Raw genomic sequence first — 26,592 nt, forward strand, 5'->3', positions numbered from 1 at the left:
TTACGTGGTGTTATATACACTTGGTGGATAAATTTAAATTGTATAATTTAACCAGATTATTCCATTTATTTTTAGCTTTGGCAAAGGGGGTAGGCGTAACCTGAGCAAGCAATTTATATATTTGGGAGAGTAATTTATCAGCTGTGGGCTCCCTTAGTCTTGCTTCCCATGCCGCTTTGCACGTCTCCAAATGAGGGAGCCAAATTGCGCTTTAAATGCATGACGTAACTGCAAGTATCTAAAAAATTGGATGTTTTGGTTTCCTACTTTTTCTTTGAGTGCTTCAAATTGAGGGAAGTTCTCCTCCATTATTAAGCCGGACAACCATTTCACTCCCATATGGGGCCAATAGTGATAATCAGGAATATCTAAAAATTGATGGAGGTTGAAATTTCTCCAAATGGGCGTCTGTGGGGAGGGAGTTGTGGAGGTACCTGGCTTCTGTTTCATTACCTTGTCCCAAACTCTGATTGGGGGATAAGGACCTCCGGTATAGCAGGCAAATCTTTCATGGCCCGGTATGGCGCATTACGCAATGCCTCTAGAGATCCCATAATGTTCCCATGTAGGACTGTAAGGGGATTGTCAGGGTCTGGATTAAACCAGTTATGCACATCAGTTAGCTGTCCCGCTAGGTAGTACTGTTGCATGTTAGACATAGCTAGGCCCCCATATGGTATGGAGCTGTAAGGGTGGCCTACTGTTTTTGTTTTGCATCATTTCACTGTGAACGGCATAATCTTACATTTGGATCTAAAATGCACTGTATAGCCAAGCTCAGCACCTTTGAAATACCCTTTGAAATTGGTCCTATGCCATTATACACTGCATCACAATGCATCAGTTTCTAGCAGTTTATCCCAAAGGCCTGAATATGACACACAGAAATAAGAAGTAATGGGAAGGGAAAGATTAATTGATATAACAGAGTGAATGAAAAGAGAAGCAAATAAATGGGAGGGTGGAGAAAAGTTGATGTAGAAGAGAGGATGGTATAGAAAAGCAAGGTGTGTGATGGAAAGGAACTCAAACAGAGTATAGGTTGGCTGGAGATAAGTGAAGAGCAAACAAGGGGAAAGAAGCTTAGAGAACAAAGAAAATTAGACTTTTTGCCTGGGAATGCACAACTGCACTGGTTCAGGCCTTTAAAATGTCATACTAGGATAAACAATATGCTGAGCAGAGATATTGTGTTTATTATTATGTACAGTACCTTTCACAGAACTTCCCATGCCAAGGTCAAATTAAAAGGCCACTAATATCTAAATATTACATTTGTCTGGTTATTTGTTAACTCTAAGGGATGAAGTTTGTGTGTCCATCTGTGAAACATCTCAAAGGGGTCTTAGTTCTACACCATTTAATGCACTAATACACAGCCCTTCTCTCTCCATATATATTTTTAAGTCTGGTGCTGCCATATTCTGTCTTCTAGAGCAACAAGCATGCTCAGATTAGCTGTCAGTGATCCTCCTGCAGATAAAAGTTATACACGCTGATGGAGAGCCCTTTGCTCAGAAGCCAGTTGGCATTGTGGTAAGGAAATTACTTTCAGTAGCCATTGCTGAGAGTTTGCATTTAGGAAAGCATTGTGGGGGGTGGAGCAAGGGTGAGATATGTTTTGCTTTGAAGAAAAGAAACCCAGGGGAAGAGAAAGCACATGGTATGGATGGCAGGCTCTGCTGGGATTCGAGCCAGGAACATTTGGGTTTCTGGTTCGATGCTTCAACCACCGGGCCAGGTGAGCAGCCTGTAGGGTTACTCACTATATGTTACCTGACATTTGCAGCCCTAGCCCAGCAGCAGCCTGATTGGTTTGCAGTCAGCCAATCACGGCTGACTCTGCCCTTTTTACGGCCAGCCCTCCAAACACTCCCCTAGATAAAAGTTCCTTCTTTAGCCTACTTTCATTGTCTTGCTTTTTCTTGCTTTGCCTTACCTTGAATCTTTCCTCCATGCCTTGCCTTGTTCTGATCTTGCCTTGCCTTCCCCTCCCGGTTCTGCCCCAGTCCTGCTTTAACCCTTGCCTTAACCTTATTCTGCCTTGACCTGACCTTGCCGGTTCCTGCTTCTTGTTCTGTTCTGACTTTTACCCTGTCTATATCTTTGCTCACCTGGCTCTGCATCTTTCTCTGCCTTTTCCTCCCTCTCTGGTTATCCAGTCCCCCTCTCCGCCTATCCAGTCCCCCTTTCCTGCTATCCCGTCCTCTCCTGCTCCAGTCCTTCTGTTCCCCTATCCCCAGTCTAATCTGATTCTACGCCCGCACTGTCCTGTCCTGATCTACGCCTGCACCGTCCTGTCTCTCCCAGTCTGTTCCTGTTCTACACCTGCTCCATCCCACTCCTACGCAGTCTGGTCCTGTACCGACTCGTCGCCCTCTTCTTGTTGTCCAGTCCTGATCTTCACCCTGTCCTTACCCTTTATGTTCCTTGGGCACAGCAAGTCCCTGCCTTAAAGACTCTCCTTCCTCCTCTACCTCCACAGCGCCCCCTACCTAATCCTTGACAGTGGGGAGGAGGTATGTGTAGAGTAGCGGGGTGCAACTTGGTCAGAGAGTCAGAGAGACAAAAAAAAGTCACCACAAGAATAATCTCCCATTGACTTTAATGCATTTGGAGCAAGAAAAATTGTTGCAAAAAAATGTTGACTCCCATTGACTTCAATCGTTTCACAAATTTTCCTCATTTCATAATTTTTTCCGCAGTTAAGCGAAATGGGTACGATTTCACTCATCACTAGCAATGACATCTCCCATTTGGAAGTGCCTATTGCTTGCTCATCAAGAAAAAACATTCTTATTCTTGTAAAATCTCCAATTTTTTTCAATATAAAGATTTTTTTTATAGTTTTTTTTTATATAGTTGTACACTTCATTGGTTTTAGGAAGTTGTTATTTTAAAGATTATCCTCATTTGCATTTAGACAATATAAGCGCCAGGAACATTTTCTGGTTCAGATGAAATAATAGAAACACGCAGAGTATAAAGGAATTGTAATAACATGGATGATTTAATATGAAACAGACACTTATGAAAATCATTGTGAGCAATTTCAGGAAAGCAACACAGCGGCTTAATAAAGTAGAGACATGTAACTGCTCTGTGATTCACGCATCGCCTTTTGACTTCAATTCTGCCTCATTCCAAGGTAATATTGCACTAACACTCTCCCTAATGCTTAATTGAGTGCAGATCATAGTCCATTCTGGTGGTGCCTAACAGCCTTCAGGCACAAACTCTGCTGCTATGAGCCATTCTCAAGCAAAATGATCTTGTTTGCTCTGCCGTGCTTTTCAATAACTCATCCCAGTAATTGCCTTTTTAAGGAGTTTCACCAAAGCATCTCTGATATATTTGTTTAGAACAAGGTTTCTTTCCAAATTATTATCACACAGCCCATTTAAAAGAAACCTAAAATGAATCTAGCATTTCTATTCCCAAGTACTTCCCGAGAACTTTAGCTTTTAGACATGGTTGGATTACAAGAAATAGCACAGTTCCTTCAAACCTTGGGACTCAGCATATCATGGCAAGTTACTGCAGAGTTTTCAAATCAAAGATATTAGGGACTGTCTTAATGTATTATTGGGGGAAATGATACCACTCTGGTGCTGCGTGTCACCTAGCAACTCACCTTTTTCTAGTTATTTGGATGAAGATAGAGAGATGATAATAGATGATAGATGATAGATAGATAGTAAATGGATAGATAGATAGACAGGCAGACAGACAGATGATACATGGATAGATGGATATACAGATTGATGGGGTTTTCTGGATAATTGGGGGCTTTCCGTAACGTAGATCTCCATGCATTAAGTCTACTAGAAAATCAGCAGGGGTGTCCAAACTTTTTGCAACGAGGTCCAAATTTGGTGAGGTGAAAATGTTTGGGGGCCAACCATTCAGCCTGACACCGCTATCCCTTCCATGGTAGCTAGCTTGCGATCAGGATCATTCATTCCCGGAGATGGACGCGTACACGGCTTTTAGGAAGTGGAGTCTGTTTGGACTTATTCTCCGTTTATCATTTAAACAAGGACCAGTTAAACAAGTACCAGTTTATTGCACTGACTTTGGACATGCCTGCATTAAATAAACCCAATAGAATTGTTTTGCCTCCAATAAGGAATTAATTACATCTTATTTTGGATCAAGTACAAGGTAATGCTTTATTATTATAGAGATAATGGGCATCATTTTTAAAAATGTCAATTATTTGATTAAAATGAAGTCTGAAAGAGCATCACAAAAGCCTTACTCCCACAATCGAATATCAACTTACTTGAGTTTTACTTTGTTTCATTTTTGTAAATTCCTCCCCAGGGGAGATAAAGCATAGCCTCAGCTGCACTGCACCTTCTAGAAAACACTCAAGATTAACAATACTTATTTGGAGGTTTACATATAATGGTATATAATGTGGTCAGCAGCTACTCCGTCATCAGAATAAAGGGTGGTTCACCTTTAATTAACTTTTAGTATGTTATAGAAAGGCCAATTCTAAGCAACTTCTCATTGACCTTCATTTTTTCTTTTTTTTAATTTTCTTATTCTGATTTTTTCCAGCTTTTAAATGGGGGTCACTGACCCCGTCTAAAAAAAAATGCTCTATAAGGTTACAAATATATTGTTATTGCTACTTTTTAATTGCCAATATTTCTGTTCAGGACCTCTCCTATTCATATATTAGTCTCTTATTCAATCAATGCATGTCGTTTAGACCCTAACAACCAGGTTGCTTAACTGGAGAGCTGCTGAATAAAAAGTTAAATAATGTAAAAACCACAAATATTAAAAAATTAAAACCAATTGCAGATTGTCTGAAAAGCTGATAGAAACTTGGTTAAACACAGCATTGCGACCTGCACTGATATTTGCACATTGCACATAATCATTTTGGCTTTACACGGAACAAGAAGGTAATATAAATTGTAGCCACTTACTGGGAAGAAAATCGGTTTATTTTTAATGCAAAGTTGTACTCTGAGCAAGTAAAAATGGTAAAAATCATCACTGACCTGGTTAAAACAATCACGTTGCTAAATGCTGAATAACGGATACCAAATAATAGGCACAGAAACCTCGGTTCCTTAGCTGAACTATAATGACAATGTTTATAATGGCACAACGAGGATAACAGGATTGGCAAGGGAAAGGCAAAAGAAGATGCTATTATGGAACAACAGATTTCAAAGGGGTTTGCAAAGTTTGGGATTAACAACATATTGATTTTATTTCCACCAGGTTCATCTCACAAATGGGTCTTTTTTTTATAATTTTGCTTTTTCTCTGTTTCAAGACGACAACAAGCAAAAGGATCAGAAAATGAAGAGAGGCTTAGAAACAAACACTGTTCCTTTCCAGGCATTTTTCTTCCTCTTACACTGAGACATAAATATTTTGCATAAATAATGATTGGTTAAAGCACTTGAACTTGCACAGTATTTCCATGCTTGGAAGGGTTTATCCCCGTGAAAGTGGAGTCGCTTTTCCGTGTGTGAGATCTCAGGGTCTGCTTTTCCGAGGAACCCACGTGGGCTAGAAGAGCACAGAAAAGGTCCTACAGTGGTTCAATGCAAGGCCACCGCATGACGTACAGAGTTTTCTTTACATGTAGGGATTCTATGTTACCATTCCAGCAGTGATTTGTTAAAACGTTCAGTATTTGTGCTTAAGAAATGGATTTATAGAATCTGTTCATCCACAGAACAACTGGAGTGAGCAGAAAAGCTTCTGGTTGGCAACAAAGTCATGAACCCTGCCGTCCTTAATCATACACACGAGTCTCTGGCAAACTTTAGATGCAAAATCTTGGTCCTGCTGATAAAGGGGTAGGCTGTACAGAGACACCCCGCTGCCACGATCAAGCCCAGACTGCTCCAGGCACAAAATAAAGACCAGCTGTATCCATGTTCAACATCACTGGGAAGCCCATAAATAAATTTTGGCTGGCGATTCAGATCATAAGCGACGCTGGCTGCATAAGTACATAAGGAGATGGTACAGAATATTCCTGAAAATAAACCAGAGAGAAAGAGAGGTGATTAATCTGCGTGAATAAAAACTACTGATACTGTTATTTTATTAACTGCCAGTTGCTTTATTTCCAGATAATTGGTCCCACCAGGCAGCAGATGGTTTTTAAAAAATAAAAATAACGGACAGAAATCCCTGCTGTTGCCATGTAATGATCTGCCTGAATGAGAAAGGCATCGTTTCTGTTATTTGTGTATTAAGATCACAACAGAATGTATGGAAGAATTTGATTTAAAGGAATTGTTCAGTAGAAAAATAAAAACTAGGTAGTGCAAAATAAAAAATGTAATGTAGAGTGACTGGATGTTTAACATAACAGAACAGAACAGTACTTCCTTTTTAGCTCTCTTTGTTTCCACTGATTGGTTAACAGGCAGTAACCAATCAGTGACTTGAGGGAGGGGGGGCAAATGGGTCATAACTTGCTTTTGAATCTGAGCTGAATGCTAAGCATCAATTTCAAACTCACTGAACAGTTATGTCCCATGTGGCCCCCCTTCAAGTCACTGACTAACTCCGAGTTAGAGAGCTGAAAAGCAGGAAGTAGTGTTCTGGCTATTATGTTAGACATCCAGTCACTCCAGCCTTTATACATTACATTTTTGGCTAACTAACTATATTAGAAACATTTTTTATAATGCACAGCCTATTTTTTATTTTTATAATGAACTGTTCCTTTAAGATTAATATTTTATATACCTATTTGGTAAATGTTTTTACATCATAATGTGTCTGTCTGTTTTATAGAGGCACTTGATAAGAATGACCTAACGTCAAGATGATACTAGGGTTGCCACCTTTCCACACCACTAACTCCGGGCAGGGGGGTTCCATAAAGTTGCAGGGTGGAGCTATGACACATCAGTCTCAGAGAGCACTTTTGGCCGGGCAGCTCTTCTGAAAATCAAGCTGTTCAGATCAAAGCCAGACAGATGGCAACCATAGATGGTACAGGGAGAGCTGAAGACAGGGGATTTGGAGTTGTAATAGGATAAACCAATGCTTTCACCCACTACAAAAATAATAATAATAATGGCTTTAGTTCATTGGGTCTTTAAACAGGTAAAAAGCCATATCACCAAGGGCAAATAAAAGGCTTTTTTTAGTAGGTATAGAATCCGTTATCCGGAAACCTGTTATCCAGAATGCTCTCCCATAGACTCCATTTTACCTAAATAATCCAATTTTTTTTCTCTGTAATAATAAAACAGTACAGTGTACTTGATCCAAACTAAGATACAATTAATCCTTATTGGAATCAGCCTATTGGGTTAATTTAATGTTTTCATTATTTTGTAGTAGGCTTGAGGATCCAAATTACGGAGAGATCTGTTACAGTGGCATAACTAGCTATTACTGGGCCCCACAGCAAATTATGTTTCAGACCCCCAAAATGTCTAGAGGCCGACCTGTTTTACCAATATTAGTTGAAATTATAAATGAATTAGGGCCTCATGGGACCCCTATACCTCCTGGGCCCCCTGCAGCCGCAGGGTTTGCTTCCTCTATAGTTAAGCACCTGATCCATTATCCAGAAAACCCCAGGTCCCGAGCATTCTGGATAACAGGTCCCATACCTGTACCTGTAATCTAGGGCTAGCTACATAATCTTTATTCACTATGGAATATCACATTTATCTCACACCTATCTCAGTCCCTGCAATTAGTGTCCATTCATTGGCTATTTGCCAGAGTATTGAAATATTCTTTCATGTTACCCGTCATGAGAAAGAGAAGTCCAGCCACATGCTGTGTGAGGCTCTCTTCCCAGAAAAAGCTGATTGCTGCCACAATGCATCCACACAGGAGAACAGCTGCCGCCATGCCCAGGAATCCTGCCGTAATTCTTCTTAAATCTGTGTAACCAGAGATATAAATACAACATTTGAATTGCTTCCCCAATCCAAGGGGAAATGTAATAAAAATTGCAAAGAGAAAAATGATTGGCACAAATAAGAATAAAAAATCACATTTTATGATGTAATATTCTTCATTAGACTGTTATTGCATTGCAAATTTTAATTGTGCATTGTTCACTTAAAGGAAAACTATACCCCCAAAATGAACACTTAAAGGAAAACTATACCCCCAAAATGAATACTTAAGCAACAGATAGTTTATATCAAATTGAATGACATATTAAAGAATCTTACCAAACTGGAATATATATTTACATAAATATTGCCCTTTTACATCTCTTGCCTTGAACCACCATTTCGTGACTCTATCTGTGCTGCCTCAGAGATCACCTGACCAGAAATACTACAACACTAACTGTAACAGGAAGAAGTGAGGAAGCAAAAGGCAGAACTCTGTCTGTTAATTGGCTCATGTGACCTTACATGTGGTTTGTATGTGTGCACAGTGAATCTTACGATCTCAGGGGGCGGCCCTTATTTTTTAAAATGGCAATTTTCTATTTATGATTACCCAATGGCACATACTATTAAAAAAGTATATTATTATGATAATGGTTCATTTACATGAAGCAGGGTTTTACACATGAGCTGTTTTACTCAGTATCTTTTAATAGAGACCTACATTGTTTGAGGGGTATAGTTTTCCTTTAAGCAACAGATAGTTCATATCATATAAAGTGGCATATTAAAGAATCTTACCAAACTGGAAAATATATTTAAGTAAATATTGCCCTTTTACATCTCTTGCCTTGAGCCACCATTTCGTGATGGTCTGTGTGCTGCCTCAGAGATCACCTGACCATAAATACTTCAACTCTAACTGTAACAGGAAGAAGTGTGGAAGCAAAAGACACAACTCTGTCTGTTAATTGGCTCATGTGACCTAACATGGTATGGTTTGCTGGTATGTTTGTGAGTACAGTGAATCCTACGATCCCAGGGGGCGGCCCTTATTTTTTAAAATGGCAATTTTCTATTTATGATTACCCAATGGCACATACTACTAGAAAAGTATATTATTATGAAAATGGTTTATTTACATGAAGCAGGGTTTTACATATGAGCTGTTTTATGCAATATCTTTTTATAGAGACCTACATTGTTTGGGGGGTATAGTTTTCCTTTAAAGGATCTGGCCACACAGGCAGATTCGGGAGATTAGTTGCCAGGCGATAAATCTCCTCTTCTTGGTGGCAACTAATCTCCCCGATCTGCCTTCCCCTGCCTTCCTCTGGCTAAAATGAAAATTGCCTGGGGGCAGGCACTCAGAGTGATTCGTTTTCCGAAGTCGCCCATAATTGCCTCATGAGGAAACTTCGAGTGACTTTGGAAAACAAAGTGCTCCGAGTGCCTGCCACGAAGAAGAGGAGATTTGTCGCCTGGCGACCAATCTCCCCGACTCTGCCCGTGTGGCCATACCCTTAAGAAGTATTTGAAGGTGGAGTAAACTTTTGGAGCAGACATAACTTTTTCATTAAGAAGTTTTATTACATACAATCCACTCTGGTGCAAACTATAAAATTCAGGGACACACCAAATCCAAGATTCTGCATTTTTAGCAGGATTCGGCTGAATCTAAGTCCCTGGCCGAACTGAATCCTAACACTCAAGCTAGCATTTTGGCACTGAAATCAGCATGATCCAGGTGTGTATAATTGGACACTTCTCACTAGTCAAATTGCCCCATGTGCCATGGGCTAAGGGCTCTTACTGACGAGCGGTTGAAGCTGCGCTCCCCTGCATTACATTTTTCTGAGTTCAGCCGCAGGGGAGCGCAGGAATAGATGCATTAAGCTTTTTTCAATGGGGCATGCAGCATGTTGCGTCTCAACCTGCGTTCGGCGCCTACACGAGCCTGTGTGAGTACAGCCCCATTGAAAAAAGCTTAATGCATCTATTCCTGCTTTCCCCTGTGGCTGAACGCAGAAAAACAGAACGCAGGGGAGCGCAGCTTCAACCGCTCGTCAGTAAGAGCCCTAAAGCTGTCTAAATAAGAGAATAATTGGCCCCTGGATCAACAAAAGAACTACAAGGGCAGAACCACTTAAGTAGCTGAATGTAGTCCTTGCCTGATGCATCTCAGCATCCTGACTGATATCTGATAAAGACACAATTACATATCAATTGATGAAAGCACAGGTTTGGGCCTTTTACACATAAACAGTTGAACAGTCTAGAGACATGCCAGTCAATATTGGCCAATGTTCATACGTCTTAACAAAAGCTTAATGGCCATGAAATAAGTTTGATCTACATTATGTTACGTTGGGTATTTTTGTTACAATAGGTTGGATATTACATTAATTAAATCATTTCCTCTTTTTAATTGGATCCCCAGCATTCCTACAATACTGACTGCCCTGACATTTATTCCCGACCTTCTCAGTCAGTTATATTGCAGCCTTAAGACCCTGCATGTCCCTGCGTAGCCACTTGGCTGCTGTATCTGATTCAAATGATTGATGTTTCTTTGTAATTTGCTTTATGAAAAACCATGAAGACAAGTCTTTAAGGGAAGAATGTGCTAAAATGTCATTAATATTTCTGCATTTTGCAACAAATGAACCATGCCAACAATGGCAACTTTACACTACTTCTTCCACCATTTTTCTGACATAAATAATTTTACACAATATGATAAATAGGCTCCTAAACGTGACACAATCTATTACTGCTCAAACCTCAAAGACCATCAAAGACACCATCCCATGAAGGCAATGTAAGCACTGTTATTGTCCAAAGGAAAATGAAGGAAACTATACAGTAAAGCCTCCTTATAAAAGTATATATGGAACTGATACAATTCTAAGGTTATTCACCAATTTCCCCACTAGGGTGCTTAGTAAGTAAGGAAACATATAAGATTGGCCACTTTTGATATAGACTGAACATTCAATTAATGTAGTAATCTATCCCAGATACTAGTCAGTGGGCACATAGCCAAAGTGGATGCTGGTGTTTCTTTTAGAGCCAGTCTGATAGTTATCTGAACCCTTTACTGAGGATCAATACTATATCTGCCTGAATATCGTGCGGCTGAGCCCTGGCTGCTACAATGTATTGTGCTCCATCTACAGTATACTGTGTATTGTTCTCCAGCTAATCTATGTATTGAGCTCCAGCTATACTGTGTATTGTGCTCCAGCTATATTGTATATTGAACTCCAGCTATACATTGTATTGTGATCAGGGCAGCCATCAGGGGGGGACAGGGGGGAGAGTTGTAGGGGGCCCGAGGGTAAGGGGGGCCCGGCCACACCACACTTACTTGATTAGCTGGGCCCTCCATATTTCTGAGAGCTGCTGACTTTGGGAAGGCATGGATGTTTAAGGGGCCCTGGCCACCAATTTTCTTATAATGTGTGTGGGGGGGGGTGCTGGCCACCATTTTTTTTTCTCATGTTGGGTCCTAGCCACCAATATATTTAATGGGGGGGGCTCTGGCCACAAAAGTTTTTTTATGGGGGGGGGCCCTGACCACCAATATCTTTTTATTTTTTATTAACATGTGGGAACCCTAGCCACCAATAGTTGTTTTATTTTTTTACTGTGGGGTGGCGAGGGCGGACTTGTAGGTGGGGCTCGCGGTGGGCTCAGCCCAGGGGGCCCAGAAAATTTTGTCGTATGGGGCCCTGCGATTTCTGATGGCGGTCCTGATTGTGATTAAGCTATCCCATATATATGTTCTCCAGCTGTACTGTGCAATGTGCTCCAGCTGTACTGTATATTGCATTCCAGCTATACGATGTATTCCGCTCCAGCTACACTTTGTATTGAGCTCCAACTGTACTACTGTATATAATGCACACCAGATATACAGTGTATTGTGCTCAAGCTATACCATGTAAGGTGCTCCAGCTATACTATGCATTGTGCTGCAGCTACACTTTGTATTGCACTCCAACTGTACAATGTAGCACCATGAGCACTCTCAGTCTGACTTGCTTGTAGATCAGTTTCATAAAGAGCATCACTGATGAGAAAGTCGGAGAGCAAAGGAAAAGTCACCCTATTGACATTAAAGGAGAATTTAACCCCCAACTAATAAAACCCCTACCCTCCATACCCCCCTTCCTGCTTCCCCCCACACAAGTGTTAACACTTATAAATGCCTCTAATCCTGTAATTACCCCTCATTGCAGAGTCATTGCAGCAGAGCTCACGGGCGCCATCTTGCAGCGATTCAGTAATCTTTGGGTCTTCTTCCTTTTGGCAATTTCTCAACACTTTCTGCTCCCACTGCGCATAACCAAAGTGCTGAAGATGGCCCCCGTGAGCTTCCTTGCGTTGACTCTGTAACGAGGGGTAATTACAGGATTAGGGGCATTTACAGGTGTTAACACCTGTGCGTGGGCAGCAGAAAGGGGAGCTATGGAGGGTAGGGGTCGTTATTATTTGGGGGGGGGTGAATTCCCCTTTAAGCTGCAGTTTGATTGGCTCTGTATTTCAGAACACTTCTCTGTTACAGGCTGTGTATCAATTCTGAGATAGGAAGCTTGTTTATCTCAACACTTATCTAATTAAAAGACCTGATTTATTGAAATACTCTTTCTTAGAAATTGTTCGCTTCAAAAATCAATGTGCCTGGGGATTGCCAGTCTAACAATTAATAGAGAATTCTGTGCAGGTGCCTATAAAAGTATTCCATTTCAGTATTGTTCTTTATGCACTTTCATGACGTAGCGCAGGCAAAGCATTCAATGTGTATTAAATCTGTGATCACTTTCACCTAAGACTAGGCCCTAAAGGGGCTGTAAACACAATATATCATTCTAAGCAAACGTTCAATATACATAAATTATATATGTTATTTGTAAATGTAATTGCCATTGGAGCAGTATTGCTGTATCTTGTTATCGCTATTTTCTGTATTAACACTAAGATATAAAAAACTGAAATATGAATAGGCGAGGACCTGAATAAAAAGATGAGTAATTAAAAGTAGCCATAACAATACATTTGTAGCCTTACAAAGCATTTGTTTTAGATGGGGTCAGTGACCCCCATTTGAAAGCTGGAAGAAGTCAGAAAAAGGCAAATAACTCAAAAACTACAAGAAAGAAAAAATGAAGGTCATCAAGCTTATCTGCTATCTTCTGTGTAACCTGAGCCTTTTCTCCTTTGAATGGCTGACCCCATTGCTACACAGCAGCTTATTTATATAAACTATAGTAGTGTTTCTGAAGCAAACACACCAGTTTTACCAGCGCAGGGCAACACTGTTTGTATTTTTATTACTTTAAAACGCTTTCATTTTTTGACGTTACTGTTCCTTTAAGATATGAAGATCCAAATTACAGAAAGAATCTTTTTTGGAAAACTCCAGATCTCGAGCATTCGGGATAACAGGTCCCATACCTGTAATATAATGAATGTGAAACACAGCACCGCCTGCTGGTCAATTTAACTCACTGGCAACACTCAGCTGAAAATTGATTTACTGAGAATATAGACATCTTGTGATGTTGCTCTGCTTACAGAATGAGGTGTCCTTGGTCAGTTCTAATCAGAGACACCAAAAGGCAAAATAATTAATACCAATTGCAAAAGTGCTTAGAGGAGTGCTCTGAATAATATTGCATACATGTATTATGAGGATTTATATTTTATTTAAAGGTTCAGGCACAACAGAATAGTAAAGATTTGGCCGATACTGAAACTTGTTTAAAGTGCTGAGCTTTAGCCAAATCTGCTTATAACAGAGATGTTCTAATCTTCTCATGTACATTGTGTTCCAGTAGACACAACTATTTTGGTCAGCTATTCAAACATCGAATGTATACTGTTACTGCCACTTTAACAATGTCTGCTGCTGACATGCAACTTTTGGAAGATTAAAAACCTCATTCTGGCATATTAAACTCCTTATACATAACAGCATCAAACAACATAAAGTCCTTCTGTCATCCTTCAAATCAAACAAAATGTATTAGCAAGGGAAAATGTTCTCAGATCTTGCAGGCACTTACATGATGTCACAGGTCGGCACTTGCATATACAGGTATTTAGAGCATGTTTGATGGACTGGATCAAAGAGATGAGCATGGGGAGAGGATCTTTGATTTGCTGCAGCATTTCCCAGGTTAGCATTACATTTCCATAGTTATAGGAGAGCTGTGCTTACTTCTTGTGCACAATACCATCATGGAAATTAATGGTAAGTTAATGAAAAAACAAAAATATTGATTTTTGCCTCTAAATGTTATATGTGGTAATACAGATTAAACACTTGGTTTGTAAATTATCTCTTTAAAGGAGAATTCAACCCCCAACTATTAAAACCCCTACACTCCCGCTTCCGCCCACACAGGTGATAACTCCAGTAATTGCCCCCTATCCTGTAATTACTCACTTTCGCCACATGCGCAGTTGAAGTTCAACTGTGCATGCACCAATAGGGCGTTTACTTTCCAAATCCGAAGAGAAGAAAATGGCGCTTGTGTGCTTACTCTGCAACCAGGGGTAATTACAGGATTTGGGGCAATAACTGGAGTTATCACTTGTGGGAGCAAAGAGGGGTGACTATGTAGGGTCGGGGTAGTGGGTTTTATTATATGGGGGGTTAGTTCTCCTTTAAGGGTTTTTTCATGGATTACACTTTCAACCTCTGACATTGAAGGTTCTCAAAGTCTTCTCTTAATTCAGAATAGTGTGTGTGTTATATCCAGTGACGGGCAGAATGGGTATCAGTGGATCCCCAGAAACACCTACATCCTCAATGTACACTCTTCTGTCCCAAAGATTGTAGATTTTCTGGGCATCTTCCCTTGGCATAAACAATTATTTAATTTATCCCTAGAGATAAGATGCTGCCCATTTCCTCAAGAAAGACTGTATCAGCATCAAATATCTCCCACTGTATAGAAACTTCAATGCTAAAAATTCAACCTTCGCAAAAAATAGAACTTCTTTTATTGAATGTAATTCAATGTCCCTTTTCTGCCCCGGGCAATACATGGATACAAGTTTTATATTTCCAGCAGCATCTCGTGATATTTGAGTGCCACCTGCCAGTTTCAGAGAAGCTCCTTTAAAAAGTTGTCTCATATTTCCTACATTGGGCAAGTTGGTCATTTCCCTACTCAAATGCATCTCCCTTTCAACTGCTCCATGACGCCATTTGATTGGTACAACTTACGTAAAAGGTGCCACTCATCTTGCTGAATTGCCCTGGTCAAGTTGAATGGGATATTCCGCAGGCGAATAGGCTGAGAGAAGTGATACTTGATGGCTGTGCATTTCTGAGCAATTCCTACAATAAAATAAAAGAGAAAGCAACTGAGCCAGGGGTTCTGAGTACAAAAACAAGACATTATAGTTCAGGCCTATATTTGCTCCCAGTTAGACATGCAGCTTGAATTGATTGACACTGATTAATTAATACTTCACAAAAAAACGAGCAACGTGAATGGCTGTAATAACAGGATGTCAAATGCTTTTTATAGATGTACAAGCAGCAGCCAAGTGTGTGTTGTGTTTGTCTAATGATAGAAAAAGCCTCTGCTGTTATTACTGCCTGCTCACAAATATATCTTGTATCTCAGCAATAGGACAGGAAAGCACATCGTTTAGCGATCACGGGTTTTACTCCCTTTATTTAATGACACTCCATATTTTCTATGAAGATCTGATTTATCCAGATCGTGATATTTATGGTATTTATTAGAATTAAGTCAAAGGCAACTTAACATTTACAGTTTTTTCCTTGAAACCGTTTCACCACTCATTCAAGAGGACTGCTACCATTGAATCTGAAACTTTTAAAATATGATTTATAAGATAGATAATATGATGTATAATATGGACCGTATCTAGTAAAATCAAATCAAAGGCATCTGGACATTTACAGTTTTCCTTGAAACCGTTTCACCACTCATCCTAGTGGCTTCTTCAGTTCAACTGAAGTGGTAGGTAATTCCCCGGCATTTAAACCCTTGAGGGTAGTGAAGTCACAGACATCCAATTACTAGTGATGGGCGAATTTATTCGGCAGGCGCGAATTCGCAGTGAATTACCTTGTTTCGCAGTTGGCGAATAAATTTGCGAAATTGCCGCTAAAAGTTGCCAACGTCAATTCTAGGTGCCCATTGACTTTAACGGGTGTTGGAAATGGTCGACAGCGTCAGAATTGAGGCCGGCGTCAAAATTCACGTATCGCTAATTTTTGGGGGTTTTGCGAATTTCATGGGAAATTCATGAATTTTTGGCGAAGCGAAACTAGAAAAATTCGCCCATCGCTACCAATCACAATGGTTCCATTGAACTTCAGTAAGGTGTTGGCTGATGTGTCAAAGTGTGATCCAGTCACAATGGTACCATGATTTTCATTGATGAAACTGCTGGCAGAGTGAAAGAAACATGACATTCCTGTGATTTTTAAGCCCAACAACACACTGAGACAGAAGTTGGCGCGCCCTAAAGACCCAACACCAACAGTAATGTGGTTTATGCTGTCCAATGTAGTGAAGAGAGGCTCAGATCTGTACATTGGAGAGACAAAACAACTGCTTTTTAAGAGAATGACCCAACATAGAAGGGCTAACTCCTCAGGACTAGACTCGACAGTCTATCTACATCTCAAGGAAAAGGGACACTCTTTTGAGGACAGCAATGTGCACATTTTGGGTAGAGAGGACATGTGGTTTGAAAGAGGTGTGAAAGAGGCCATTTATGCCAAATATGTATTTGAGAGGCCATGTATGCCCCAAATATTCCTTTAATAGTACCACAATATATTTCTGGCAAGAGCCCTATTGCTTGCCTCTGCCAATACATTTTAAATATACTTAATAATCATCAACAGCAAAAATAAATTGTACTGTACTGTTGGATGGACACCTTCCTGAAATATCGGACTGATAATCCATTCAGAGAGATTCCATGAAAGTAGGTGAGCGAATCCATTGTCATGTCCAACTGGCCATGCAGTCAAACAATGCAGTATGCCCAGGGCCGCCATCAGGGTTTTGTGTCTAAGGGGGGGTCCGGACATGCTTCACTTACTTGATTAGCCGGGCCCCCCTGCTTTCAGCGCGCTGCACAAAATATGGCACAGTAGCACCGTGCACTGAAGCTTTTCTCCTATTAAGATTTCCTGTACCCTCATTGGTCCATTAAGAATAAGTCCCGGTAAATCTGCATGGGATTGGATCCCCTTATCCAATCCCAATAGCCCCTGATCACCAATGGCTTTTTATAACTCGTGGGGGATGGCCCAGGCCATCAATTTTTTTTTTACTTGTAAGGGGGGCCCTGCCACCAATGTTTTTTTTAAAAAACCCCGGGGGTCCTGAACATTTTGTTGTACGGGGCCCCGTTATTTCTAATGGTGGCCCTGAGTATGCCATCATACCACACTCACAATTTAAACACAACAGAAGGGCTATAGTATCTTTTAAATCAATCAGTCTTATATGTGTACTATATACACACATATGATTAAGTGTTATGAGCTAATAGACACAGTAGGAAGGAGGCCCCTTATGTCTAGAGCTTACAATCTAAGCAGGTTGGTAGTTTATGGAAACAAATAGAAGGGTAATAAATAGCGCTGTTGCCAGTGGTTTTAGTACTGTTCCATAAGTGGCAAGACTAGACCAGATATTTTGCTCAGACCCCAAGAGGTAGGATCTAAGATGTTTTCTTTCAAAGAGGCAGATGAAAAGTTCCTTCAAGGATGGAATTCCATATGTGGAGAACAAGAAGAAAGGTTTAAAGGAAATGTAAACCTATAAAGATAAAACTGTATAGATGTTATATAAGCTTTATCATACTGAAATAAGAAACTTTCTAAATATATAAATTGAAAATTCTATACTATTTCTGAAATACATCTTCACTCTCCTGCTCTCACCATCTGTCGCTCTTCATTCTCTCTTCATACAGATTCAATCTGAGTTTGATTGACAGATTTAATATATCTTTAAGGAGGGTTCCCTTTCTTAGCAAATGTATTAAAGCTAACTCATATAACTTATTCCAGTGCAAACAAAATCGAATAAAAGAACTGGCTTTGGCACAAATCCTTCACGTAGAGAGAGATGATATTTCTGGTGATGTTAAATGAGTGAGCTCTAATACATGGTTTAAGTAAAAGGAGCCTCCCCAAAGGGATATATTAGACTTAATTGTCTGACACCCAACTCCTGCATGAAGAGAGACAGATGCTGAGAGGAGGATACTGAAGAATAACTCCATTATTTCAGAAATGGTACAGCATTTGTATTATTTCTGTATGTTAAAGCTTATATTGCATTTTCAATTACACTGTAGTTCCCCTTTAATAGAAAGGAATGTAAAACTGATAAGTGCTATTTTAAACACAATTTACATTTTGTTTTGGTAATTCCAAGGTATTAAAAAATAGGCTAATATAATGAATTCTGTGACAATAGCGCCACCTCCTGGTCAGTTTTTCAAGTGTGATCTGGTCAATGGAATGTGTCAGAAGAAGGACAGAGAACTGTTCTGATGTTGCTCTCTCTCTGGGAGCAACAATTTTCTTATGTCTTTCCTGAACACAGCCGGGGCAGAACAGTTCTGCTTCTTTCTTCTGTCCAGTAGGGGGCAGTAAGCACCCAATCTTCTCATTCTTTTTAAAACAGATATTAGTTGTGTGGGATTTTTCACAATTTTTCTGGTTAAAGGGATACTGTCATGGGAAAAAAAATTTTTTTCAAAATGAATCAGTTAATAGTGCTGCTCCAGCAGAATTCTGCACTGGAATCCATTTCACAAAAGAGCAAACAGATTTTTTTATATTCAATTTTGAAATCTGACATGGGGCTAGACATATTGTCAATTTCCCAGCTGCCCCAAGTCATGTGACTTGTGCTCTGATAAACTTCAATCACTCTTTACTGCTGTACTGCAAGTTAGAGTGATATCACCCCCCTCCCTTTTTCCCCCCAGCAGCCAAACAAAAGAACAATGGGAAGGTAACCAGAAAACAGCTCCCTAACACAAGATAACAGCTGCCTGGTAGATCTAAGAACAACACTCAATAGTAAAAACCCATGTCCCACTGAGACACAGTCAGTTACATTGAGAAGGAAAAACAGCAGCCTGCCAGAAAGCATTTCTCTCCTAAAGTGCAGGCACAAGTCACATGACCAGGGGCAGCTGGGAAATTGACAAAATGTCTAGCCCCTTGTCAGATTTCAAAATTGAATATAAAAAAATCTGTTTGCTCTTTTGAGAAATGGATTTCAGTGCAGAAGTCTGCTGGAGTAGCACTATTAACTGATGCGTTTTGAAAAAAACATGTTTTCCGATGACAGGATCCCTTTAAATCGTTAGTCTAAATGTCAGTAACTGTCTAAATAAATGAAAATGTATTTTTGGTTTATTTGGGATAATCTAGCAGAAAAGGTTGGACTGTATCTATGTTATAATCGCTGAGGGTATCTGAATATACTTTCAAATATTAAAGGAGAAGTTCACATTCCATTCTAAATTTTAGTCTGATGTAAAGTGTTACTTTAAGGGGGTTATTTGTCAAAGGTTGAATTTTTGAGCTTTCTGACTCGAATGGAAAAAACTCGAATCAGTGATTGGAGTTGAACAACCCGAAGACTCAAATTAATCAAGTTTCCGTGGGAAAAACTCGAATCGCTCAAATGAATCTAGTCTTTGAGTGAAACCCACCAAAAACGAAAATCATCATGAAGGCTATTAACAACTTCAAATGGTTTAAGGGACCTCTGCCTTTGACTTCTACATGAACTTCACTTTAGCTGGTGTATTTTTGTATTCAAGCGATTTCCAGGGTCAGGGTATAATAAATCTCTAAAATTTTAGTTGTTTTTATCCTTGAAAAATTTGAGTTTTGTTTAACCTAAAAATTCGAGTTTTGACTGAAAAGTGCCCTTGAAAACGAAACATTTTCAGGTTAACTACAACTCGACCTTTAATAAATCTGCCCCTAAGGCTGGAACTACACGGTGTGCGTCCTTCCGATCCAACGCAATGAGAGGAAGCGCAGGCGTCATGTCGGATGCGCCAAATCCAATGTAAGTAATACAAATGTCGCATCTACAAACTGATTGCATCCGACACGACAGTTGAATGAAGACGTAACGTGCAGCATTCGCATCCGACAGTTGTGTCGGATGCAATCAGTTTATGTAGATGCGACATTTGTATTACTTGCACTTCCTCTCATCGCTTTGGATCGGAAAGAAGCACACCCAGGGTCGGACTGGGGGACCACCAGGGCTGCTGCCCCAGGGCCCCCCTCCAGACCCCACTGCATGCGCGCGGCACCGTGGTTGTGCGTATGCGTGCGTATAAAATATTTTTCCCGCAACCTCTGACAAAGGGGGTCGCAGCATTGAGCAACATGTAGGTGTCGACCTTGGACCAGGAGGGCCCACAAGAGCCGGTGGCCCAGCAGGTTTTTTCCCCGGTGCCCCGCTGGCCCAGTCCGACCCTGTGCGCACCATGTAGTTCCAGCCTAAGACAACTGCCAATTGGGACTTACACTGATATCTGGTTGATAAGGTTTTACTTACCCTAGCAACACAGCAAGTGATATGTATGCTGAGCCGGCTGGTTGAGCACTTCTGCGCATGCGTGAAAAACTGCTTCTGCGCATGTGCAAAAAAACGCTTCAGCGTATGCGCGAATTGACGCATGCATAAACAGATGGGACAGTGGGTGGTCGGCAGAGAAGGGACCAGACTAGGGATAGGCGTAAGTACGTGCCTACTCTGCCTACCCCTAGTTCTGGCCTTGTATGTGTGTATGTATATATTTATTTGTATAGCGCTCCTTGAGGGCAAAGCACTGTACAGCAATATGATATGAATGACAGATTGAAAGATGAATAGGGCAGGGAATCTAGAGTTTGTCTCACACTGACTCAGAATACACCCATTGACCTCCATGCATTTTGCATGAAAAAAAAAAAACTGCGAAGAAAAGCCATTGGTTTCAATGTATTTGGTGTGAAAAAAACCCACCAGTTTTTCCCATGCAGCCAGAAGCACTTCAATGAGACAAATGATCACATAAAAACTCTATTAAAAAAATTGGAGCTGAATTAGGAGAAAAGTTTTTTCTCCCCAAATTGAATTTTGCCCATACGTATTCACATGATTAACCATAAAATAATGTTTTCTCATAAAATTGGATTTGGCCCATTATGAAATATACAGACAATGGGGCAGATTTACTAAAGGACGAAGTGGCTAACGCTAGCGGCTTTTCGGCAGAAATCACATCTGCATGGACTTTACCAATTCACCAAGTCACTAGCGTTCATTCGCACTCTATCGCCAGGCGACTTTTCGCTCAGGCGAATGGTCGTTACTCCGCAAATTCACTAAAGTGCGGATTTTACTGAACATTACCTCTTTCGCCAGAGTTGATTTCGCCACTTCAGACCAGACAAACTGCTAAAATGAAGCTAGATCTTCCTCAATCTTATGTCACTTACATCATATCCAATGCATTAAAAAAATGTATTAAAGTTGAAAAACCGCTGGCGACTCTTCCTTTTTTAAGTGGGGTTGCCTGCAAAAGTCCTGACTTGAACCTTTTTGGGTTAACATTTTTCCCAGACATTTACAGTGGGCTCATGTCTATGGCATTAGAGGATCTCTATTGTCTTTATTAAGGTTCCTTGGACATTTGTAATAAAAAGTGGCCACTTCAAGCATTTGCAAAAAATTATTTTTACTCTATATTCATGCTGTTAAAAAAGTAATTTATTATATCACAGTAAAATACATAGCATTTCCCCTCATGGAGCCCATTTCAAGCATTTGCACCAACATCTCTAATAAAGACGTCCATACAACTTCAATGTACCCGCCCTATTCAAATTGACCTAAGCGTAAGATCACTAGCGACATTTCGCTAGGCATAAATGAACGCTAGCAAATCTTCGGTATGAAATGCTAGCACTGAAGAAGTATCGCTAGCGAAAAGTCGCCAGAGTTCAGCACCCAGGATGCAACTTTGGTGAATTAGCGTAGTGGTAACAAATTTGCGCCTGGTGGTGCGAAGCGGTCGCTGGCGACAATTTGCCCTTTAGTAAATCTGCTCCATAGAATCCACCTGTCAATACAGATTTATTTTGCACCCTGCCCAGCAGATCAATGATCAGACCATAACCACCACAACCATCACTTCATGGTTAACTAATAGCCCGTAATCCTTTTAAATGAAGCAGAAACATTAACCCAGCACAGATGACTAATAGGGGAATGTGGATCCTGTCTAGGTTCCTGCATTCACTGAACTGGACAGGGTCACATGATTAAGTAAACCTTCCCATTAATCGTATTATTTCCATGAATCTCATTACTCATGAAAGAGCTTCTCAGACACAGTAAAAATAAAGTAAATGTGATGAGATAGTTATAAATCTGGCAACAATTATTATTTAAACATGATGTTGAATGAAATAAATGTTTTTATTGCTTATAGCTGAGTGACTGTTCATTATCAAAGTCAAGCGTTTTATTTGGAGGACAAAGATTCCACTTATTTATACACACATAATTATCTCATGGGGTAGTCCTCCAGCATATTTCAGCTGCCAAAGAAACAGCCCACACTAATTCTGTCACCATCATGATATAAATATGAAAATAATCGGTGGATACAGTTGGTTCTCAGTCTTAAAGGGCTTGTTCCCCTTTTAACTTTAAGTATGATGTAGAGAGTGATATTCTGAGACAATTTGTAATTGGTTTTCATTTTTTATTATATAGTAAGACATAGTAAGTAAGTTTCATATCCATGATTCAGTTTGGTATTTTTCAGCAGGATTTGGATTCAGCCGAACTGGCTGAACTGAATCTGAATCCTTAAAATCATGTGAATTTTTTGTAACAAAACAGCAAACTGATTTTTTTCTCTCCCCCACCCCACAAATTTGGGTTCGGATTCAGTTCAGTATTCGGCCAAATCTTTCACGAAGGATTTGGGGGTTCAGCCAAATCCAAAATAGTCTATTTAGTGCATCCCTAAATAGAATACACAATTCTAAGCAACTTTTCAATTGGACTTCATTTTTTGTTCTATAGTATATATTATTTGCCTTCTTTTACTGACTCTTTCCAGCTTTCAAATGGGGGTCACTGACCCCATCTTAAAAACAAATGCTCTGTAAGGCTACACGTTTATTGTTATTGCTACTTTTTATTACTTTTCTTTCTATTCAGGCTTCTCCTATTCATATTCCATTCCTATTCGTATTCATATTCCACTCTTATTCAAATTCCTATTTATATTCCAGTCTCTTATTCAAATCAATGCATGGTTGCTGGGGTAATTTGGACCTTAGCAACCAGATTGGTGAGATTGCAAAATGTAGAGCTACTGAATAAAAAAAACAAAATAACTCAAAATCCACAAAAAAATACAAATGTAAACTAATAGCAAATTGTCTCAGAATATCAAGCTCTACGTGATGCTAAACTTTCATTTAAAGGTGAACAACCCATTTATGGTTTGAGTGCTGTTGCCCATAGAGAAGAATCAGAAATGTGTTTTTTAATTAGAAAATTAAAGCAAACTGCTGCTTCTCTATTTAAGATATCTCTACCAAATGAGACCCCCTTTATACAGCAATGGAATACATTATTTTAAGTAAACAGATAAAACCAATAAAAATACAGAAAAGCAGCAAAAACGAGGTCAAAGCGACCAACTGTGAGCCACACAAGCAAGGAGTTTCTCTGGACTCCACATCCAGCCTGTAAATAGAACTGAACTAAACGATAACAGTCTGTAATGTTTTCTTGAAGTGCTCTGGTTTGGATCTGCTACAAATGACCCAAATGTGCATTTTGCCCAGATTTATACAGCGCGCACCGCTTTCCTAAACGATTGTAAAAGGTAGATGTCAGCTCACAGCTGGTTTATTGCTAAGCAATAGCAGCCACTTGAACTGATATGAGCTGTGGGAGCTGAGAGGTAGATATATATCAAGTCCCAAAGGAAGCTTGGCTCTGTTATTAGACTGCTGAAGAAAACCTCTCTCTCTCCTGCCTCCCTGCTATTAATGTTACACTTCTCCTAAAGATAGAGAGGGACAAGTAGGAATGAAGGCCCCAAGCTTGGCAATAAAACAACAGTATATGACAGGAGGTGTCACACTGAGAAACACTTCTGAACGAGCCATAATAAGATGTTAAAGGATTTTTATGGAGTGTTATACATTGGATACCTAAAAGGACAAGGAAGGACAATTGGTTGGTGGCAATATGTCTGGCAGTGTATTATATAATCTTTTTTTTTGTGCAGAGGAACATCGGCCTGGTGAAAAAAAACATATTGCTACCCCTAGTGTATTAACCTTTCCTTGTCCTTAAAGAAGCTTAAAGCTAAACAAAGAAGTAGGGGAGAAATGCTGCACATTACGGGCCGATTTATTAAACCGCGACTGTTTTGGGTTGGGCTTTTTGACACCAAAAAAAAGGTTGCTGGAAAAAAAGAGTGACTTTTCTGGGATTATGAGACAAAACTGTGACAATTCTGAATTTGAAAATACTCCAGCTAAAGACCAGTCATTTAGAAATCAACGGCAGATGTCCCTTTTACAACTGGAAGATCTTTCTTTGATTCATGGATTTAGAGGTTTTCGACAATATGAAAAAGTCGTAGTTATTGTGCGACAAGTTGACAAAGTTGTGATTTTCTCAACTTTTCTACGACCCATTTGTGCTTTCAGTTCGGATCTAATTTCATGACATTGGTGGTTTTTAGAGAAAATGGGTTTACTCATGGTATCAAAAAACACTAAAATCAGGGTTGTAATGCTCAATTCAACTTTTCTCTATCTCTAAAGAGCCAGCAACTTTTTATAATTATATATAATTATAATGCAAAATAACTGTTCAATGAGCATCTCATCTGGGGACAGATTTACTAAAGAGCGAAGTGGCTAGTGATAGTGATACAGCATTGATTATTCGCGACCAGCATTGCCACCCACAGGGACCTTGCCAATTCACTAACAGGTGCAAATGCCAATTCGTTAGCAAACCAGACCGTCGCTAGCGCAATTTCGGATCCAATCGCCAGTCATATTTTCGCTCCGGCGAAAGGGCGCTACTCCATAAATTCACTAAAGTTTGGATTTTACTGAACGTTACCTCTTTCGCCAGCGTTGACTTTGCCACTTCAGACCAGGCGAAGTGCTAAAAACAAGCTAGATCTTCCTCAATCTTCTCTCACTTACATCATATCCTGTCTGCCGAAAATGCATTAAAGTTCCAAAAACGCTTTTTTGGGTAACCGGTTTTCTCCAGACACTTCATAACATATGGAACATTCATTTTACAGTGGGCTCATGTGTAGGGCATTGTATTAATCCTCTTGTCTTTATTAAGCTTCCCTGAGCATTTGTAATAATGTTTGCACCAACATTTATATCAAAGACCTCCATACAACTATAAATTACCCAACGTATTCAAATTGACCTAAGCGCAAGATCACTAGCAAATTTTTGCTAGGCCCAAACAGACGCTAGCGCATCTTCGCTATGAAATGCACGCACTGCCAAAGTAACGCTAGTGAAAAGTCGCCAGCGTTCGGCGCACAGGGAGCAACTTCACTTATTAGTGAATTAGTGTAGTGGTAGTGAATTTGCAGCTGGCGAAGTGTTGCAATGTGTGCGAATCGGTCGCTGGCGACAAATCACCCTGATCCGTGTAAATCTGACTCTAAATTCTTTGGCCCTACAACTGGAGATGCCCTTTAGACCTGTTCTTGATTACAGATAGAAGAGGTTACCTCGTTAGCAGCAAATGTGGGAGCAGAATCATAAGCTAAATGCATGAAGGGGCAAGTGGGGACTTGTAAGGGCATACACACCATAAGAAGCTAGTAACTCCACAATAGATGTATAATTTACTTACTGTACATTTTACAAAGAGGAAATTCAGCAAGATCATTGGCACTGCAACGTTTGCAGCCCCTCTATTTGCACCTGGAGTTTCATTTCTGGGGTTAAGATTTTATCCATTTTTTTAAATGAGATGTAGGTTGCGTTAGGCTCAATGTAGATGTTCAAAACATGCAGTGGCAAGAATGAAGTGTGATTTAACTGGCACACCACACACAGTATGCCCTGTACTTTGCGTCTGTTCAAGGTAAGTGTAATGTATCGGTTCCATTGCACCGGAACACATTGCTCTATGTACAAAGAGCCTTATGCATCAACCAGGTATAACTAGCAATTCTGAGCTTGGAACTAGTATAGAATAGCATGTTTAGGTATAAGTACGTTTGTGAACGGGATTTTGTGAACGGGATGAATCAAAACAGAGTCCGTATAGTGTACATTGAGGATGACTAATGCAAGGGCTCATGTTGTCTTACTGCAAATGCAAAACAGTCAGCTAAAAACCTAGACCCTCATATTTATTTAAAAGAACATATATGAAAAAATGTATGTTTTTCTGTCATTACTGCAGTGCAGATGATCTCGCCATGTAATTACATTCACAGAATAAATGTATGAATTCCGCTCCTTAACTGATTGTAAGAAATCGTCATGAATATTGTATGGTAGTTGTAAAATTCACAAAGGAAATTTCTTTTTGAATTATTAACTTAAAATTTCATATGAAAAGACAAAGTTGCTCTATTTGAGTTCACAGATTGGAGTAATCATTTC

At 39.9% G+C, this 26,592-nt stretch overlaps 1 protein-coding gene across 1 annotated transcript in view; it reads right to left on the minus strand.

The window, feature by feature from the left end:
• Positions 1 to 4,946: 4,946 nt before the first annotated feature.
• Positions 4,947 to 26,592, minus strand: part of tmem178a.L (transmembrane protein 178A L homeolog) — a 59,320-nt gene continuing 37,674 nt past the window's right edge. Inside the window, exons 2-4 of the mRNA XM_018262946.2 lie at positions 15,097 to 15,210; positions 7,758 to 7,895; positions 4,947 to 6,016 (exon numbers count right to left, since the gene is read on the minus strand). Coding sequence (XP_018118435.1) covers positions 5,775 to 6,016; positions 7,758 to 7,895; positions 15,097 to 15,210 — 494 coding nt within the window. The 3' untranslated portion in view covers positions 4,947 to 5,774. The remainder of the gene's footprint in view (positions 6,017 to 7,757; positions 7,896 to 15,096; positions 15,211 to 26,592) is intronic.

The sequence above is a fragment of the Xenopus laevis genome, chromosome 5L (assembly GCF_017654675.1).
Source record: "Xenopus laevis strain J_2021 chromosome 5L, Xenopus_laevis_v10.1, whole genome shotgun sequence".
In the NCBI taxonomy this organism is placed as follows: Eukaryota; Metazoa; Chordata; class Amphibia; order Anura; family Pipidae; genus Xenopus; species Xenopus laevis.